The 21336-nt window shown below is 40.7% G+C and overlaps 1 protein-coding gene across 1 annotated transcript in view; it reads left to right on the top strand.

The window, feature by feature from the left end:
- The window catches only part of LOC120021190 (interleukin-6 receptor subunit beta-like), a 57977-nt gene that overhangs the window by 19693 nt on the left and 16948 nt on the right, over positions 1-21336 (top strand). Inside the window, exon 9 of the mRNA XM_038964834.1 lies at positions 15750-15987. Coding sequence (XP_038820762.1) covers positions 15750-15987 — 238 coding nt within the window. The remainder of the gene's footprint in view (positions 1-15749; positions 15988-21336) is intronic.

Raw genomic sequence — 21336 nt, 5'->3', positions numbered from 1 at the left:
AAACACTGATTGGAATCATCCTCGTTGGGCAGGACGTGTTGCACTGGTTGCCTCGTTAGTCAGTGATTAGTTTCATCTGTGCTGGCACAGGTGATATAAGAGTGACTGCCCTAAAAAACAACTAATCCCTTTGGAAACGGCCTATGTGGTATCGATATGAGTCAGAAATGTATTCTAGTGTCAAAATTGACTACAAAGTGTAAATAGGATCATTTGTCATATCGCCAGTCTCTTCTAAAACAGAGTTTGGAACCTGAGTGCGTCACAACGAGTACATTTAAAGTTGGGTTTGGAATACAATTGTCAACAATTCATGCCCCTTTTTGTGAAGCTCCACGTGCAAATTGCCCCTCAGCCCACTTCGCTTCCCTTCATTGAATGGGGCTCCATTGTTTCATCGCCCCCAACGTGTTCAAAGGCTCACGGACGTTTCGAGACGGATTCCTTCCAGCAGGATGCACAGCCAACTATGGTTTCCATGCTCTGCATAATACCCTACCATGCAGAAAGGTGGTTGGATTTCGTTGGACCCCAGTGATGGTGAGTATACCGGTAGCTAGACCATAGACTGCTGGTTATATATCTGGTTATGTACATTTTGATAGTCATTATCACTGCAAGCAGAGCTACAGTTGAAGTCGGAAGTTTACATACACCTTAGCCAACTACATTTAAACTCAGTTTTTCACAATTCCTGACATTTAATCCCAGTAAAAATTAACCCTGTCTTAGATCAGTTAGGATCACCACTTTATTTTAAGAATGTGAATTGTCAGAATAATAGTAGAGAGAATTATTTATTTCAGCTTTTATTCCTTTCATCACATTCCCAGTGGGTCAGAAGTTTACATACACTCAATTAGTATTTGGTAGTATTGCCTTTAAATTGTTTAACTTGGGTCAAATGTTTCCGCTAGACTTCCACAAGCTTCCCACAATAAGTTGGGTGAATTCCTCCTGACAGCTACTATTATTCTGACATTTCACATTCTTAAAATAAAGTGGTAATCCTAACTGACCTAAAACGGGGTTAATTTTTACTGGGATTAAGTGTCAGGAATTGTGAAACTGAGTTTGAGTTCAAATGTATTTGGCTAAGGTGTATGTAAAGTTCCGACTTCAACGGTATGCATTTTTTTTATTTACCAAATGGCACACGTAGCCTACAATATCAGTACATACACATAAACTATGTCAAATAGGGCATGGTGCTGTGAGTTGTTGCTTTATCTGTTTTTTTAAATCAGGTTTGCTGTTCACTTGAGCAATATGACATAGAATGGAGTTCCATGCAATACTGGCTCTGTATAATACTGTACGCTTTATGGAATTTGTTTAGGATTTGGGGGCTGTGAAAAGAGCCCTGGTGGCATGTCTGGTGGGGTAAGTGTGTGTGTCAGAGCTGTGTGTAAGTTGACTATGCAAATTATTTTGCATTTTCTACACAATGTTTCTTATAAAAGAAGTGATGCAGTCAGTCTCTAATCAACTCTTAACCAAGAGAGACTTGCATGCATAGTATTTATATCAGCCCTCTGATTACAATGAAGAGCAAGATGTGGCGCTCTATTTTGGGCCAGACCTCTCCCCATCTTTACAACCATTGAATCTATATGTTTTGATCATGACAGTTCACAATCTAAGGTAACTCCAAATAATTTAGTCCCCTCAACCTGTTCAACAGCTGCACTAATCCGAACCAGATTCAGCTGAGGTCTAGAATTTAGGGAATGATTTCTACCAAATATAATGCTCTTTGTTTTAGAGATTTTCAGGGACAGTTTTTTTTTTTACTGGCCACCCATTCCAAAACAGGCTGCAAGTCTTTGTTAAGGGTTTCAGTGGCTTCATTAGCTGTGGTTGCTGATGCGTATATGGTTGAATCATCAGCATACATGGACACACATGCTTTGTTTTAATGGCAGTGGCAGGTCATTGGTAAAAATAGAAAAGAGTAGAGGGCCTAGAGAGCTGCCTTGCGGTACACCACACTTTACATGTTTGACATTAGAGAAGCCTCCATTAAAGAAAACTCTTTGAGTTCTATTAGATAGATAGCTCTGAATTCAGAAGCCTTAACACATACATTTTTTCAATACCACGTTATGGTCAATAATATCAAAGGCTGCACTAAAATCTAACAGTACAGCTCCCACAATCTTCTTTTTATCAATTTCATTCAACCAATCATCAGTCATGTGTCAGTGCAGTACATGTTGAGTGCCCTTCTCTATAAGCATGCTGAAAGTCCTGTTGTAAATTTGTTTACAGAGAAATAGAACAATTTTGTGTACACAATTTTTCCCAGAGCTGGCAGCAAGCTGATAGGTCGGCTATTAGAACCAGTAAAGGCCACTTTACCACTCTTGGGTAGCAGAATGACTTTGCCTTCCCTCCAGGCCTGAGGACAAAGACTTTCCTCTAGGCTCAGATTAAAGATCTGACAGATAGGAGTGGCCATAGATGCAGCTACCATCATCAGTAAATTTCCATCTATGTTGTCGATGCCAGGAAGTTTGTCATTATTGAATGATAACATTAATTCTTCCACCTCTCTCAAACTTGCAATGCTTTTCTTTCATTATTAGTTTTTTTAAGCATGAATACGATGGCTCACTGTTCTTTGTTGGCATTTTCTCCCTAAGTTTTCCCACTTTGCCAATGAAGTAATCATTCAAATAATTGGCAACATCAAATGGTTTTGTGATGAATAAGCCATCTGATTCGATGAAAAATGGAGTTGAATTTGTCTTTCTGCCCATAACTTGAGTACGTCAAATTATTATTATTATTTTTTATCTTGGCTTCATAATACAGTTTCTTCTTCTGTTTGTTGAAATATAAGTGAAATATACAAAAACACAGCTTAGCTTGTTGTTAATCCACCTATCGTGTCAGATTTTGAAAATATGCTTTACAGCGAAAGAAATCCAAGCTTATGTGAGTGTTTCAATCAATGCTACAACAGCTAGCCCCAAATTAGCATGGTCACGGAAGTCAGAAAAGCAATAAAATTAATCGCTTACCTTTGATAATCTTCGGATGTTTGCACTCACGAGACTCCCAGTTACACAATAAATGTTCTTTTTGTTCGATAAATATTACTTTTATAACAAAAAAACGCCATTTGGGTTGCACGTTATGTTCAGAAAACCAAAGCGTCGTTCCGTTCGAACATTCCAAAAAGTATCCGTAATGGTCGTAGAAACATGTCAAATGTTTTTTATAATCAATCCTCAGGTTGTTTTTAACCTGTCTGGCACTGGGGTTCCGCTAGCGGAACTCCTCCCACATTCCACTGAAAAGGCAGAGCGCGAAATTCAAAATATATTTTTGAGAAATATTTAACTTTCACACATTAACAAGTCCAATACAGCAAATGAAAGATACACATCTTGTGAATCCAGTCAACATGTCCGATTTTTAAAATGTTTTACAGCGAAAACACCACATATATTTATGTTAGCTCACCACCAAATACAAAAAAGGACAGACATTTTTCACAGCACAGGTAGCATGCACAAAGCCAACCTAACTAACCAAGAACCAACCAAACTAACCAAGAAACAACTTCATCAGATGACAGTCTTATAACATGTTATACAATAAATCTATGTTTTGTTCGAAAAATTTGCATATTTGAGGTATAAATCAGTTTATAAATCAGTTTTATATTTTTATGACACTCAACTATTCTGACCAAATAACTATTCATAAACGTTACTAGAAAATACATGTTGTATAGGAAATGATAGATACACTAGTTCTTAATGCAATCGCCGTGTTAGAATTCTAAAAATAACTTCATTACGATATGCAGTTTACGTTATGGCGAGAGCGTGCCCAAAACCTGGCCGCAAACTACTAGTACACATGTACGACAGCTATATGAAATAACATCATAAAATGGGTCCTACTTTTGATGATCTTCCATCAGAATGTTGTACAAGGGGTCCTTTGTCCAGAACAATCGTTGTTTGGTTTTAGAATGTCCTCTTCTCCAGTCAATTAGCACGGAAAGCTAGCAAAGTAGCGCAAAGCTCTCCTTCCTGAACAAAGGCACACAACGCAACACGCCTAACGTCCCGAATAAATTTCAATAATCTAATAAAACTATATTGAAAAAACATACTTTACGATGATATTGTCACATTTATCAAATAAAATCAAAGCCGGAGATATTAGTCGTCTATAACGACAGCTTTTCAGAAGGCAATACCAGGTCCCTTCTCGCGCGCTCCAGAAAACAGAAAACTGGTGGCACGTCATTCCAAGAGCTTTCATTCGACCCCAGATCAAGTTACACACTCAATTTCTTCTCTCACTGCCTGTTGACATCTAGTGGAAGACGTATGAAGTGCATGTATATTAATAAATATCAAGGACATTTATAGGCAGGCCCTAGAACAGAGCATCGATTTCAGATTTTCCACTTCCTGTCAGGAAGTTTGCTGCAAAATGAGTTCTGTTTTACTCACAGATATAATTCAAACGGTTTTAGAAACTAGAGTGTTTTCTATCCAATAGTAATAATAATATGCATATTGTACGAGCAAGAATTGAGTACGAGGCCGTTTAAATTGGGCCCGATTTTCCCCCAAAGTGAAAACAGCGCCCTCTGTCCTCAACAGGTTAACAAACATAATCGATAATATTTCGACCGTAACCTATTCAATAAGAGAGAAAAAGCAAATGGAGAGCTACCCTCTCGCGCGCAGGAACTATTCAGAGGACACCTGACTACTTTTGGAAAATCTCGCCCATTTTTCAAAATAAAAGCCTGAAACTATGTCTAAAGCCTGGTCACAGCCTGAGGAAGCCATTGGAAAAGGAATCTGCTTGATACCCCTTTAAATGGAAGAAAGACAGGCCAGGAAACACAGATTTTATTTTTATCACTTCCGGGTTAGATTTTCTCAGGTTTTCGCCTGCAGAATCAGTTTTGTTATACTCACAGACAATATTTTGACAGTTTTGGAAACTTTGGAGTGTTTTCTATCCTAATCTGTAAATGATATGCATATTCTACGATCTGGACCTGAGAAATAGTCCATTTACCTTGGGAACGTTATTTAAAAAAAATAATAATAATAAATCTGACCCCTAGCGTCAAGAGGTTAATTGTTAACTATTAATATTAAACAAATCAGGTAAATATGTAATTTTTCTCTCACAATATAGCCACTATATTGTGATCACTGCATCAAATGGGTACGGCTACAGCTTTAGAAAAAAGTTCTACAGTATTAGTCAAATGTGATCGATACATGTGGATGATCTTGTTTGCAAACACCCTGGTAGGTTGATTAATAACCTGAACCAGATTACAGACACTGGTTACAGTGAGAAGCTTCCTCTTGAGTGGACAGGTTGATTTTTAGGGCCGTACGCACTACCCTCTAAACAGTCGTGGCAAAAAGTTTTGAGAATGACATAAATATTCATTTTCAGTCTGCTGCCTCAGTTTGTATGGTGTCAATTTGTATATACTCCAGAATGTTATGAGTGAGTGATCAGATGAATTGCAATTAATTGCAAAGTCCCTCTTTGCCATGCAAATGAGCTGAATCCCCCCAAAAACATTTCCACTGCATTTCAGCCATGCCACAAAAGGACCAGCTGACATCATGTCAGTGATTCTCTCGTTAACACAGGTGTGAGTGTTGACGAGGACAAGGCTGGAGATCACTCAGTCATGCTGATTGAGTTCGAATAACAGACTGGAAGCTTCAAAAGGAGGGTGGTGCTTGGAATCATTGTTCTTCTAGTGCTAGATAGTGCTGCCAGTAAGATTGCACCTAAATCAAACATTTATCGGATCATCAAGAACTTAAAGGAGAGCGGTTCAATTGTTGTGAAGAAGGCTTCAGGGCGCCCAAGGAAGTCCAGCAAGCGCCAGGACCGTCTCCTAAAGTTGATTCAGCTGCGTGATCGGGGCACCACCAGTACAGAGCTTGCTCAGGAATGGCAGCAGGCAGGTGTGAGTGCATCTGCACACACAGTGAGGCGAAGACTTTTGGAGGATGGCCTGGTGTCAAGAAGAGTAGCAAAGAAGCCACTTCTCTCCAGGAAAAACATCAGGGACAGACTGATATTCTGCAAAAGGTACAGGGATTGGACTGCTGAGGACTGGGGTAAAGTAATTTTCTCTGATGAATCCCCTTTCCGATTGTTTGGGGCATCCGGAAAAAAGCTTGTCCTCAGAAGACAAGGTGAGCGCTACCATCAGTCCTGTGTCATGCCAACAGTAAAGCATCCTGAGACCATTCATGTGTGGGGTTGCTTCTCAGCCAAGGGAGTGGGCTCACTCACAATTTTGCCTAAGAACACAGCCATGAATAAAGAATGATACCAACACATCCTCCGAGAGCAACTTCTCCCAACCATCCAGGAACAGTTTGGTGACGAACAATGCCCTTTTCAGCATGATGGAGCACCTTGCCATAAGGCAAAAGTGATAACTAAGTGGCTCGGGGAACAAAACTTTGATATTTTGGGTCCATGGCCAGCAAACTCCCCAGACCTTAATCCCATTGAGAACTTGTGGTCAATCCTCAAGAGGCTGGTGGACAAACATTATGCCAGAATGTGCTGCCATCAGTCAGGATGTGGCCCAGAAGTGAATTGACAGCATGCCAGGGCGGATTGCAGAGGTCTTGAAAAAGAAGGGTCAACACTGCAAATATTGACTCTTTGCATCAATTTCATGTAATTGTCAATAAAAGCCTTTGGCACTTATGAAATGCTTGTAATTATACTTCAGTATGCCATAGTAACATCTGACAAAAATATCTAAGGACACTGAAGCAGCAAACTTTGTGAAAATTACTATTTGTGTCATTCTCAAAACATTTGGCCACGACTGTAGAGCCTTGTCGTCGGAGGCCGAGCAGTTGCCATACCAGGCGGTAATGCAACCAGTCAGGATGCTCTCGATGGTGCAGCTAAATAACTTTGAGGACCCATGCCAGGGCCCATTTTCAGTCTCCTGAGAATAGGCAATGTCGTGCCCTCTTCACGATTGTCTTGGTGTGTTTGGAACATGATAGTTCATTGGTGATGTTGACACCAAGGAACTTGAAGCTCTCTACCTGTTCCACTACAGCACTGTTGATGAGAAGGGGGGCGTGGTCAGTCCTCCTTTTCTGGTAGTCCACAATCATCTCCTTTGTCTTGATCACGTTGAGAAAGGGGTTGTTATCCTCTGACTTCCTCCCTATAGGCTGTCTTGTTGTCTGTGATCAGGTCTACTACTTTGGTCTGCAAAGTTAATGATGGTGTTGGAGTCGTGCATTGGCCATGCAGTCATGGGTGAACAGGGAGTACAGGAGGGGGCTGAGCACGCACCCATGAGGGGCCCCAGTGTTAAGGATCAGCGTGGCAGATGTGTTATCTACCCTTACCACCTGGAGGTGGCCCGTCGAAGTCCAGGATCTTGTTGCAGAGGGAGGTGTTTAGTCCCAGGGTCCTTAGCTTATTGATGAGCTTTGAGGTACTATGGTGTTGAAGGCTGAGCTGTAGTCAATGAATAGCATTCTCATGTAGGTGTTCCTTTTGTCCAGGTGGGAAAGGGCAGTGTGGAGTGCAATAGAGATTGCATTATCTGTGGATCTGATGAGGCGGGTCTAGGGAGTGGGTCTAGGGTTTCTGGGATAATGGTGTTGATGTGAGCCATGACCAGCCTTTCAAAGCCCTTCATGGCTACAGACGTGAGTGCTATGGGTCGGTAGTCATTTAGGCAGGTTAACCGGTTGCTCTCATGCATGCTTCAGTGTTGCTTGCCTCGAAGCGAGCATAGAAGTCATTTAGCTCATCTTGTAGGCTTGTGTGACTGGGCAGCTCGTGTCTGCTTCCCTTTGTATTTGTAGTCCGTAATACTTTGTTAGCCCTGCCACATCCGTCGAGAATCGGAGCCGGTGTAATACGATTCAATCTTAGTCCTGAATTGACGCTTTGTCTGTTTTGATGGTTTGTCGGAGGGCATAGTGGGATTTCAAATAAGCATCCGGGTTAGAGTACCGCTCCTTGAAAGCGGTAGCTCTACCCTTTAGCTCAATGCGGATGTTGCCAGTAATCCATGGCTTCCGGTTGGGGTACGTACGGTACTGTGGGGACGACTTCATCGATGCACTTATTGATGAAGCCAGTGACGGATGTGGTGTACTCGTCAATGGAAAAATCACTGAAGTTGGAGACTTATATCTCCCTCACTAACTTTAAGTGTCAGCTGTCAGAACAGCTTACTGATCACTGCAGCTGTACACAGCCCATCTGTGATTAGCCCATCCAACTACCTACCTCATCCCCATATTTTGTTTTTGTTTTTCTGCTCTTTTGCACACCAGTATTTCTACTTGCACATCCAGATCTGCACATATATCACTCCAGTGTAAATTGCTAAATTGTAATTACTTCACCACTATTAACCTATTTATTGCCTTACCTCCTTACTTCATTTGCACACACTGTATACAGATTTTTATATTGTGTTATTGACTGTACGTTTGTTTATCCCATGTGTAACTCTTGTGGTGTTTGTCGCACTGCTTTGCTTTATCTTGGCCAGGTTGCTGTTGTAAATGAGAAGTTGTTCTCAACTGGCCTACCTGGTTAAATAAAGGTGAAATACTTTTTTTAAATAAATAATGCCATCGGAAGAATCGCAAAACATATTCTAGTCTGTGCTAGCAAAGCAGTCCTGTAGCTTAGCATCTGCGTCATCTGACCACTTCAGTTTTGAGCGAGTCACTTGTACTTCCTGCTTTAGATTTAGCTTGTAAGCAGGAATCAGGAGGATAAGAGTTATGGTCAGATTTGCCAAATGGAGGGTGACGGAGAGCTTTGTACGCGTCTGTGTGTGGAGTAAAGGTGGTTGCACATGTATCATGCTGGTAGAATTAATTTTATTTAACTAGGCAAGTCGGTTAAGAACAAATTATTTTTTACAGTGACGGCCTACCCGTCACCAAATTAGGTGAAACGGATTTAAGTTTCCCTGCGTTAAAGTCCCCAGCCACCAGGAGCGCCACCTCTGGATGAGCATTTTCTTATTTGCTTATGGACTTATACAACTCGTTGATTGCGGTCTTAGTGCCAGCATCGGTTTGTGGTGGTAAATAGACAGCTACGATAAATATAGATGAACTCCCTTGGTAGATAGTGTGCTCTACAGCTTATCATGAGATACTCTACCGCAGGCTAGGAAAATCTTGAGACTTCCTTAATACTTGATTTTGTGCACCAGCTGTTATTTACAAATAGACACAGACCGCCACCCCTTGTCTTACCGGAGGTAGCTGTTCTGTCTTGCCGATGCACGGAAAACCCAGCCAGCTGTATCTTATCCATGTCGTCGTTCAACCAGGACTCAGTGAAACAAATATTACAGTTTTTAATGTCCCGTTGGTAGGATAGTCTTGATCGGAGCTCCTCCATTGTGTTATCCAATGATTGCACGTTGGCTAATAGGACTGATGGTAGAGGAAGATTACCCACTCGCGTCGGATCCTTACAAGGCACCCCGACCTACGTCCCTGATATCTCTTCTTCATGCGAATGACGGGCCCTTGTTGGGTGTCTGAGGTAAATCCTTCACGTCCGACTTGTTAAAGAAAAAAATCTTTGTCCATTACGCAGTGAGTAATCGCTGTCCTGATATCCAGAAGCTATTTTTGGTCATACGAGACGGTGGCAGAAACATTATGTACAAATAACGCGAAAAAACTAACTATAGCACAATTGGTTAGGAGTCTCAGAAATGGCTAATATACACTACCGGTCAATTTTTAGAACACCTACTCATACAAAGGTATTTTTTTATATTTTTTTTTATATTTTCTACATTGTAGAATAATAGTGAAGACATCAAACCTATTAAATAACACATATGGAATCATGTAGTAACCAAAAAAGTGTTTGTCATCTGATGCAGCACTCCATCACTCTCCTTGTTAAAATAGCCCTTACACAGCCTGGAGGTGTGTTGGGTCATTGTCCTGTTGAAAAACAAATGATAGTTCCACTAAGCCCAAACCAGATGGGATGGCATATCGTTGCAGAATGCTGTGGTAGCCAATGCTAGTTAAGTATGCCTTGAATTCGAAATGAATCACAGACGGTGTCACCAGCAAAGCACCCCCACACCAGAACACCTAATCCTCCATTCTTTACGGTGGGAAATACACATGCAGAGATCATCCGTTTACCCACACCACGTCTCACAAAGACACGGCGGTCGAATTCAAAAATCTCCAACTTGGACACCAGACCAAAGGACAAATTTCCACCGGTCTAATGTCCATTGCTTGTTTTTCTTGGCCCAAGCAAGTCTCTTCTTATTATTGGTGTCTTTTTGGTAGTGGTTTCTTTGCAGCAATTTGACCATGAAGGCCTGATTCACACAGTCTCCTCTGAATAGTTGATGTTTAGATGTCTGTTACTTGAACTCTGTGAAGCATTTATTTGGGCTGCAATTTCCGACGCTGGTAACTCTAATGAACTTATCCTCTGCAGCAGAGGTAACTATGGGTCTTCCATTCCTCTGCCGGTCCTCATGAGAGCCAGTTTCATCATAGTGCTTAATGGTTTTTGCGACTGCACTTGAAGAAACTTTCAAAGTCCTTGAAATTCTCTGGATTGTCTGACCTTCATGTCTTAAAGTAATGATGGACTGTTGTTTCTCTTTGCTTATTTGAGCTGTTTTTGCCATAATATGGACTTGGTCTTTTACCAAATAGGGCTATCTTCTGTATACCACCCCTACTTTGTCACAACACAACTGATTGGCTCAAATGCATTAAGAAGGAAAGAAATTCCACAAATTAACTTTTAAGAAGGCACACCTGTTAATTGAAATGCATTCCAGGTGACTACCTCATGAAGCTGGTTGAGAGAGTGCCAAGAGTGTGCAAAGCTGTCAAGGCAAAGGGTGGCTACTTTGAAGAATCTCAAATATACATAATATATTTTGATTTGTTTAATACTTTTTTGGGGTTACAACATGTTTTGTAGTTTTAATGTCTTCGCTGTTATTCTACAGTGTAGAAAATAGTAAAAAATAAAGAAAAACACTCGAATGAGTAGGTGTGTTCTAACTTTTGACTGGTGCTGTATATCTCACAATAATAGTTTACATGTCACTGGGAGCACAACATTGAATCCACATCGAAAGTATCTATACAGTTTATAGGAAATGGTGAGTTTTGACCCAAAATGTATTTGGTTTTCCCCACCTTCCTCTTATAGCCACTTAGGCAGCAAGATTCCTCTTTCATACAGAATAGTGTGCAAAGTAATGCAAGTTTGTTTTCACTGCCTCTTTTTGTTAAGGAAATGAGACAAGACGAATGGGAGAGTGATAATTGTAGTTCTGAAAGCTAAATTATATCACTGCGATCTAAAAGCACAGTTTGGGAGATTGTCTCGGACAGATTAGAATTGGATCCCCGGGATACAGGTATGTAATCAAAATGCAAAGCGTTAGCTCTCCGGAGAAGTTTGCAATCAAATCATGTTATTGTGTGTGTCCATTGTTCAAAGCAAGTTAAACAACAGTCACATCAGTGGATAATTGGATCTTCATCCATCGTAAAGCTCAATATACTTACAACATTACTGACACAATTTTTGTTGTTTTGGCGCTATACTCCACAACCGTTGTTGACAGGTGTATAACATCAAGCACGCAGCCATGCAATCTCCATAGACAAACATTGGCAGTAGAATGGCGTTACTGAAGAGCTCAGTGACTTTCAATGTGGCACCGTCGTAGGATTACACCTTTCCAACAAGTTAGTTGAATTTCTGCCCTGCTAGAGCTGCAGCTGTATGTGCTGTTATTGTGAAGTGGAAACACTAGTTTCCATAGCCGAGCACAAGCCTAAGATCACCATGTGCACCATGTTGAGTGTCGTCTGGAGTGGTGTTAAGCTCACCGCCATTGGACTCTGAAGCAGTGGAGTCGCGTTCTCTGAAGTGATGAATCACGCTTTACCATCTGGCAGTCCGATGGATGAATCTGGGTTTTTGCAGATGCCAGGGGAACACAACCTGCCTCAATGCATAGTGCCAATTGTAAAGTCTGGAGGAGGAGGAATAATGGTCTGGGGCTGTTTTTCATGGTTCGGGCTAGGCCCCTTAGTTCCAGTGAAGGGAAATCTTCACGCTACATTTAACTAGGCAAGTCAGTTCAGAACAAATTCTTATTTTCAATGACGGCCTAGGAACAGTAGGTTAACTGCCTTGTTCAGGGGTAGAACGACAGATTTTTACCTTGTCAGCTCGGAGATTCGATCTTGCAACCTTTCCGTTACAATTCCAACGCTCTAACCACTAGGCTACCTGCTGCCCCATGATTCTAGACTATTCTGTGCTTCCAACTTTGTGGCAACAGTTAAGGGGAAGGCCCTTTCATTTTTCAGCATGACAATGCCCCCGTGCACAAAGCGAGGTCCATACAGGAATTCTTTGTCAAATATAAAATAAATAACACATTTTGAATTACTACAGGATTGCATATGTGTTATTTCATAGTTTTGACATCTTCACTATTATTCTACAATATAGTAAAAATAAACAAAAACCCTTGAATGAGTAGGTGTACTAAAACTTTTGACCAGTAGTGTATGAATGTTATCTGATGTTAGCATGTTATTGATTTCATTAACCTTATTTCTAAGGCAACATATATTATTATGGGCTATGTTTCAGCCCTTTCCTGGGTAGCTTATCAGAGATAGACATAGTATGGAAAAGAGCAAACAAAGCAAGATAAATAAATATACATTTAGCAGACACATGACGTGACGAAACATTAAAACTAAGTTACAAGCTACTTTCGTAGCGAACTGTCTTATGAAACACATTCCAGACACTGGCTCTTGCTATCTTGCCAAAAATGTATATCAGCTAGATATGATAGCCAGCTGCAGCTATCACCAAGCTATGCTAGCTATTTACTGTCATCTTGGCTAAACACAAGATCAGCGCAGGCTTTAGCCTACACTTGGAACTGAATTAGCTGACCATCTTGAGATGGTGAGTCAGTCAGGAGGGGAGAAGTTCTCAACTTAATGTCATTCCCTCCATAGCAATGCTATCTTTGCTTAACTTGCTGTACTCACTGATGCACTTGTTTGTTGTGATTGAATGCAGGGCCCAATAACCGAACGGGCACGTGTCCCGGGGCCCCCATCCTGGAGGTCAGGGGGACCCCCAGATAGCATATAATAGCAAAATGTGTAGAATTGCAGGAAATTCGCTTTAAAACAGCAAAATCTTATTTCAGCCTCATGGCAAAATGTTTAAAATAGTAGAAAATTAGCTTTAAAACTGCTAAATGTTCCCTCAGACTCCAAGCAAAACGTGAACAAAAGCATGAGATGTGCTATAAAACGGCTGATTTTTTTTTTCTCTTCTCTCTACCCCATGGCAAAAAGTGTAGTATTGCAGGAAATTAGCTTATTTGAACAGATCCCCTTCTCCTTCAGCCAGTACAGGTCTAATATTTAATCACTCACAATGTCTGCCAACTATATGAACGAGGTAAAATCTATTTCAATTCATGCTGTCAGAATGCACTGCTGTATTCAAGCAATTCAGAAGTAACTTGTTGACATGTTCTTTTGCAGATTCAAAGCCAGAAACTCAATGCAGAATGTATCCATAACCATGAATAAGCATATTTATTTGACAAGAATGCACCTAGTCACCTATCAATCACGTCAAACACATTAACTCTCAACAATTTTTTATTTTTATTTTTTTCATTCAAAATAGTAAATAATGCCTACATATGCCTTTTTATACATAACACCTGACTTGAAGTAAATATTCAATTATTTATTAATCAATGCCACAATCCTGGGACATTGAAAAGCAACCATAATTACACTGTGAGAGCGCACAGATTTTTCTGCTTTTCCATTATACAAATTGGACCAGCACAAATGACACAATGTAAACAGCATATTGTGATTTTTGGTGAGTGAGTTACAAACGAGTGATTCCTCACAAAACCCAGCCATAAAAGGACTGATTTTCACAAAATATAATCCATAGAAGTGTCCTTTTGGATAAGGATTGTTGACGTATACTGAACAAAAAGCACTAATATATGGATTTCACATGACTGGGAATAAAGATATGTATATGTTGGTCACAGATACCATAAAAATAAAAAGTAGTTTTGGCGATCAGAAAACCGGTCAGCATTTGGTATGACCACCATTTGCCTCATGCAGCGCGGCACTTCTCCTTCGTATAGAGTTGATCAGGCTGTTGATTGTAGATTGTGGAATGTTGACCCACTCCTCTTCAAAGGCTGTACAAAGTTGCTGGATATTGGTTGGAACTGGAACATGCTGTTGTACATGTCGATCCAGAGCATCCCAAACATGCTTAATGACTGACATGTCTGGTGAGTATGCAGGCCATGGAAGAACTGGGACATTTTCAGCTACCAGGATTCATGTACAGATCCTTGGGACATGGGGACTTACAGCATTATGCTGAAACATGAGGTGATGGCGGCGGATGAATGGCACGACTATGGGCCTCAGTATCTCATCACGGTATCTCTGTGCATTCAAATTGCTATCAATAAAATGGAATTGTGTTTGTTGTCCGTAGCTTATGCCTGCCCTTACCATAACCCCACCGCCACCATGGGGCACTCTGTTCACAACGTTGACATCAGCAAACCGCTTGCCCACACAGCGCCATACACGTGGTCTGCAGTTGTAAGTCTTTCTCTAAAATGACGTTGGAGGCGGCTCATGGTAGAGAAATGAACATTCAATTATCTTGCAACAGCTTTTGTGGACATTCCTGCAGTCAGCATGCCAATTTCACTCTCCCTCAACTTGAGACATCTGTGGCATTGTGTTGTGATACAATTGCACATTTTAGAGTGGCCATGTATTGTCCCCAGCACAAGGTGCACCAGTGTAATAATCATGCTGTTTAATCAGCTTATTGATATGCCACACTTGTCAGGTGGATAGATTGTCTTGATAAAAGAGATATGCTCACTTGCTTTTGTGCACAAAATTTGAGAGAAATAACCTTTTTTTCCCAGCTCAATGAACATGGGACCAACACTTTACATGTTGCATTTTTATATTTTTGTTCAGTGTATATTTGACATTTGTATCTAAAAGTTGGCATAAAATATGACATTTTGGCCTTACACAGCACTCCTTTAAGACTCCATTGTGTTTCATCTGTAGGTGCTGCAAAGCAAACATTGGTGTCATATGAAGCTTTGTTTGCTCTGTCATATGAGTAGTATTTTGGTTTCAACAACTTGTTTTGTACATTTAATTTATGAATATAAAAAATAAACATGAATATTGAATAATATTTGTAAAACTAGCAGAGATCCCACTCTGGAACTTTGATATGCCCATTAAGTATATTATGTTCAACAATGTATTGAAAGATTTGGCAAATCTTGGCAAATATTCATAAAAGTCACCATGTCCGAGAGAGATTTACATGGTTCTCAAAACGTTATGCTAGGGTAACCCTATATGAAATACCTTATTTGAAAAGGTTATAAAATCCCAAATGTGAAAGTGTATGGTGAAAAAATTATTGGAACCATTTCCGTGTTTGACCGCTAAGTTTTATGGGTATTACTGTATGACTCACACTGTTGTTCTCTATACTACTGATTTATTATCAGCTCTATCTACGGCTTGAATAATAACAGGTGATTGATTGTTGCCTTCTTCTTTTCCCTACTACAGGATCCAGTGGAGTCCAATGGAAGGATACGGGGCTACAGCATCAAGATCCAAGATGGAACCTGGGAGACTGTGGCGGTCAATGACTCTGACCTGGATTCTAGGTCGCAAGAGAGGAAAATTATCCCCCTTTACCAGATTCCCTGGTCTGACAAGAGAAGAGGCCTCATTGAATTGAAGGCCTGGAATTCTGTTGGCGAGTCTCCCCAAGCGTCTTTGGTCATCCCAGAATTGACACACGGTATGTTGACCTTGTCAGCTATACACTATGGTGTTACACTCATACCTCCTTCTCAATCTTACCAATGATAATGAACAATGTTCGGTAATAATATACTGAACAAAAATATAAATGCAACAATTTCAAAGATTACAGTTCATAAGGAAATCAGTCAATGTAAATAAATGTATTAAGCCCTAATCTATGTATTTCACATGACTGGGAATACAGATATGCATCTGTTGGTATGGGCATGGATAAAAATAAAAAAACAGTCAGTATCTGGTGTGACCACCATTTTCCTCATGCAGCGCAATACATCTCCTTCGCATAGATTTGATCAGGCTGTTGATTGTGGACTGTGGAATGTTGTCTTATTGCTGTGCGATGTTGCTGGATATTGGCGGGAACTGGAACACGCCGATCCAGAGCATCCCAAACATGCTCAATGGGTGACATGTCTGTTGAGTATGCAGAACGTGGAAGAATTGGGACATTTTTAGCTTCCAGGAATTGTGTACAGATCCTTGCGACATTCGGTCCGTGCATTATTTATTTTTATTTCAGCTTTATTTAACCAGGTAAACCAGGTAGAACAAGTTCTCATTTGCAACTGCGACCTGGCTAAGATAGAGCAAAGCAGTGCGACACAAACACAGAGTTACACATGGGATAAACAAACATACAGTCAATAACACAATAGAAATGTCTACATACAGTGTGTGCAAATGTAGTAAGATTAGGGAGGTAAGGAAATATATAGGCCATAGTGGTGAAATAATTACAATTTAGCAATTAAACACTGGAGTGATAGATGTGCAGAAGATGAATGTGCAAGTAGAGATACTGGGGTGCAAAGGAGCAAAAAAATAAATAACAGTATGGGGATGAGGTAGTTGGGTGGGCTATTTACAAATGGGGATGAGGTAGTTGGATGGGTTATTTACAGATGGGCTATGTACATGTGCAATGATCGGTAAGCTGCTATGACAGCTGATGCTTAAAGTTAGTGAGGGAGATCTAAGTCTCCAGCTTCAGTGATTTTTGCAATTCGTTCCAGTCATTGGCAGCAGAGAACTGGAAGGAAAGGCGGCCAAATGAGGAGTTGGCTTTGAGGGTGACCAGTGAAACATACCTGCTGGAGCGTGTGCTACTATGGTAACCAGTGAGCTGAGATAAGGCGGGGCTTTACCTAGCAAAGACTTATAGATGACCTGGAGCCAGTTGGTTTGGCAACGAATATGAAACGAGGGCCAGCCAATGAGAGCAGATAGGTCGCAGTGGTGGGTAGTATATGGAGCTTTTGTGACAAAACGGATGGCACTGTGATAGACTACATCCAATTTCCTGAGTAGAGTGTTGGAGGCTATTTTGTAAATGACATCACCGAAGTCAAGGATCGGTAGGATAGTCAGTTTTACGAGGGTATGTTTGGCAGCGTGAGTGAAGGATGCTTTGTTGTGAAACAGGAAGCCGATTCTAGATTTAATGCTGAAACATGAGGTGATGGCGGTGGATGAATGGCACGACAATGGGCCTCAGGATCTCGTCACGTTATCTCTAAGCTTTTAGTGTATATGGAACATTTCTGGGATCTTTTATTTCAGCTCATGAAACATGGGATCAACACTTTACATGTTGCGTTTATGTTTGTTCAGTGTATATCGTCGCTCTCTGATGGAAACCGAATATCTCCAAAAAGGCAATTTTTCAGTAAGAGAAAGTTATTTTAACATTGATGGACACAGCATCACAAAAGTTCATAACGACTGCATTCTGGGTTAGATATTCACACCTCACTAAACAATTGCTGTTTTACAACAAAAAATTATTGGGAGTTACGAGTTTGGTGCACATTATATGTGGAGAACACGTCGCCATTTTTGCTTTAATTCTCCAAGATTGTTTTATCGTGTGAATAATTTATAGACTGTTCTGATGAACTGTACTTTACAATGGTTGCAATTGCGATTTGATATAATAACTCACTTCCTTACCTACCGTCAAGGCACACACACAGGGCTGTAGCCAAAGGCAACAACGCCCAAAATTCCCAATCCAACCAACAATATTTAACTTTATACAGTGCATTCAGAAAGTATTCAGACCCCTCGACTATTTACACATTTTGTTACATTACAGCCTTCTAAAATTGATTATATTGTTTTTTCCCCTAATCAAACTACACAATTCCTCATAATGACTAAGCAAATGTATAAAATTTTAAAAACGATCACGTTTACATAAGTATTCAGACACTTTACTCAGTACTTTGCTGAATCACTTTTGGCTGTGATTACTGTCTGAGGTCCTGAGCACTCTGGAGCAGTTTTTCATCAAGGATCTCTCTATACTTTGCTCCGTTCATCATTCCCTAGATCCTGACTTGTCTCCCAGTTTCTGCTGCTGAAAAACACTACCACAGTATGATACTGCCACCACCATGCTTCACCATAGGGATGGTGCCAGGTTTCCTCCAGACATGATGCTTGGCATTCAGGCCAAAGAGTTCAATCTTGGTTTCATCAGACCAGAGAATCTGGTTTCTCATGGTCTGAGGGTCTTTAGGTGCCTTTTGGCAAACTCCATGCGGGCTGTCATGCACCTTTTATAGAGGAGTGGCTTCCGTCTGGCCACTCTACCATAACGGCTTGATTGGTGGAGTGCTGCAGAGATGGTTGTCCTTCTGGAATGTTCTCCCATCTCCACAGAGGAACTCTGGAGCTCTGTCAGAGTGACCTTCGGGTTCTTGGTCACCTCCCTGACCAAGGCCCTTCTCCCATGATTGCTCAGTTTGGCCGGCTGGCCAGCTCTAGGAAGAGTCTTGGTGGTTCCAAACTTGGTGACTGCAGATTCTTTTGGTACCCTTCCCCAGATTTGTGCCTCGACACAATCCTGTCTTGGAGCTCTACGGGAAATTCCTTGAACCTCGTGGCTTGGTTTTTGTTGAATTTACCACAGGTGGACTCCAATCAAGTTGTAGAAACATCAAGGATCAATGGAAACAGTATGCACCTGAACTCAATTTCGAGTCTCGTAGAAAAGGGTCTGAGTACTGTAAATATTTATATATAATATTTTTTTATACATTTTGCAAAAATTTCTAAAAAACCTGTTCTTGCTTTGTCATTTTAGGGTATTGTGTGTAGATTAGCTGAGGATTTTTGTTGTTGTATTTAATACATTTTAGAATAAGGCTGTAACATAACAAATGTGGAAAAAGTCAAGGGGTCTGAGTTCTTTCCGAAGGCACTGTAAACTCCATAAATAAAGTTGTGTAGTCATCTGTTATGAGTGTATAGAAGGTAAACGCTTGATCTGAATTAAAACCAGCCTGTCTGCTTACTTTACCCTTGCCTGACGACTCACCCTGAATTTAATTTCGCTGCTCTTTTAATCGCTACATACATTCAGTATGAATCTGCCATCCAGAAGTTGTTTTTTGTAACTTCAAAATGAGCGGTATTATACAAAACAAAATAATCTGCATTTGGATCGTCTTTAACCAGAGTATCACATTTATAAAGTCATATATGGGCCAGCTCTGGCTCAACCCATCGGTTTCTGGGACCAATCAGTGGTCAGCTTTCTAGAAATTGTAGGGGAGGCAAATCCAGAGAAGAAACAAGATTAATTAAATCTATCGACTGATCTTTGTGTGTACAAAAGCAGAATGAAACCACTATCTTTAAAAACTGGACCATCCATTTCTTTGTGACGTAAAAGCTAGAGGATCAATAACTCTGATCAATGGTTGAAGTGTCTCCATCAGGCTACACATTGTGATAAACCCCATTATGTTATACAGCCCATTCATCTTCAGCTGACTTGCAGATGTCCTCCAGCACAGGTAGTCCAATGATGACTGACATCAAACAGTCCATAGGCTGTACAGTTTCAATAATGTTCTAATTCAAAGTTGACTATCTATAAATGTGCTCAATTTCATAAGCAGGTAAATTATACTCTTGAGTCATTGGAATAATTTCACAATTTCAATAGCATTAATAAAACATGTATTTCACTATCAAGTACATCAGTGGAGGCTTCGTAGAGGAAGGGGAGGACCATCCTCAGTGAATTTTATGAAAATAATGAAACATTAAAAAAGTTACCCTTTTTTCATAAAACTATACTAAATATATTCACGTTACCAAATTAATTAAAACGCACTGTTTTGCGATGGTCTACAGTAGGCTCAAAAGCACTCTGTAAGGTAGCACCGTGGTGTAGCCCCCCCCCCCCCCCCCCCCCCCTCGTTAAGGATCATCATGGGTCTGGGCTAGTCCCCCCCCCCCTGTTTGTATACCCCCCCTCCCCCCACACACCCCACCAGGGGTTGGTGTTGGTATCCAAGGCACAAACAAAAAGATTAGATTGGCTGTAACCTTTCAACCAAATCCCCTGGTGTGTTTGTGCTTCAAAATGCTCAGTGGCTGTCGAGGCCTGTCAGTCACCACAGCGTCCCCGTGTGGCAACCGTTTCAGTACCTGCGAACTGAGGCGGGTTTTCTGTGATATCGCCTAGTGTTTCACCAGGGGGAGTCATTGGTTCAGTTGCGTGACTGAGTGTCATTGTAAGGGGTGATAGTCCCCCACAAAGCAGAAACGTGTATTATTAGAAGCAGAGTACACTCTGCACGTAGATGCTTTTATTCCCGAGACGGCTGCAGTGTTTGCGGAAGTGTCCTAAGAGCAAGGGAAGTTAATCTCAACTATAGTATTGCACAATGCTCGCTCACCATTTTTTAAAATGTTTTTCAACAACTATTTAAAGCTTCTTAAAAGTAATTAGGTCATTTCAAAGTCATCTGAAAACGAAGCATCTCAATAAATAATACAAGGATAATGCCAAATTCCAGTCTGAACGATGTATGCTTTCAATTCATTTCCCTCAGCCATTAGGTGCAGATTTTTTTTGTCACACACCTTTCTAACGAGTCCTTGTGAGCATCAGAAAGGAAAACCGAAAGCATGCATGTCTTCCTGAGAGTTGTAGCGTTCAGGAGTGCACAGTGCTTCATTTGTAAATTGGGAGGTGTCGCAAAAAAAGTTAACCCGAGGGGGGGTGACCTGGAGGGCTCTGAGGTACCAGAACGCATAAGAAAAACAACCTTTATAATAAAGCATTGCATGCATTAACACCCATTTTTTGCATGCTGGCATAGAGCACTAGAGTAGAGGTGCTTGCAGAATTTGCACACGATGAAGATATTTTTGATCAAATCGAACTTTTTTTTTATATGCGCCGAATACAACAGGTATAGTAGACGTTACTGTGACATGCTTACTTACAAGCCCTTAACCAACAATGCAGTTGAAGAAAGAGTTGAGAAAATATTTACCAAATAATCTAAAGTAAAAAAATTGA

This window comes from Salvelinus namaycush, chromosome 26 (assembly GCF_016432855.1).
Source record: "Salvelinus namaycush isolate Seneca chromosome 26, SaNama_1.0, whole genome shotgun sequence".
Classification (NCBI taxonomy): domain Eukaryota; kingdom Metazoa; phylum Chordata; class Actinopteri; order Salmoniformes; family Salmonidae; genus Salvelinus; species Salvelinus namaycush.
The sequence above is the reverse complement of the archived record's forward strand: the minus strand, read 5'-3'. Positions and strand labels throughout refer to the sequence as shown.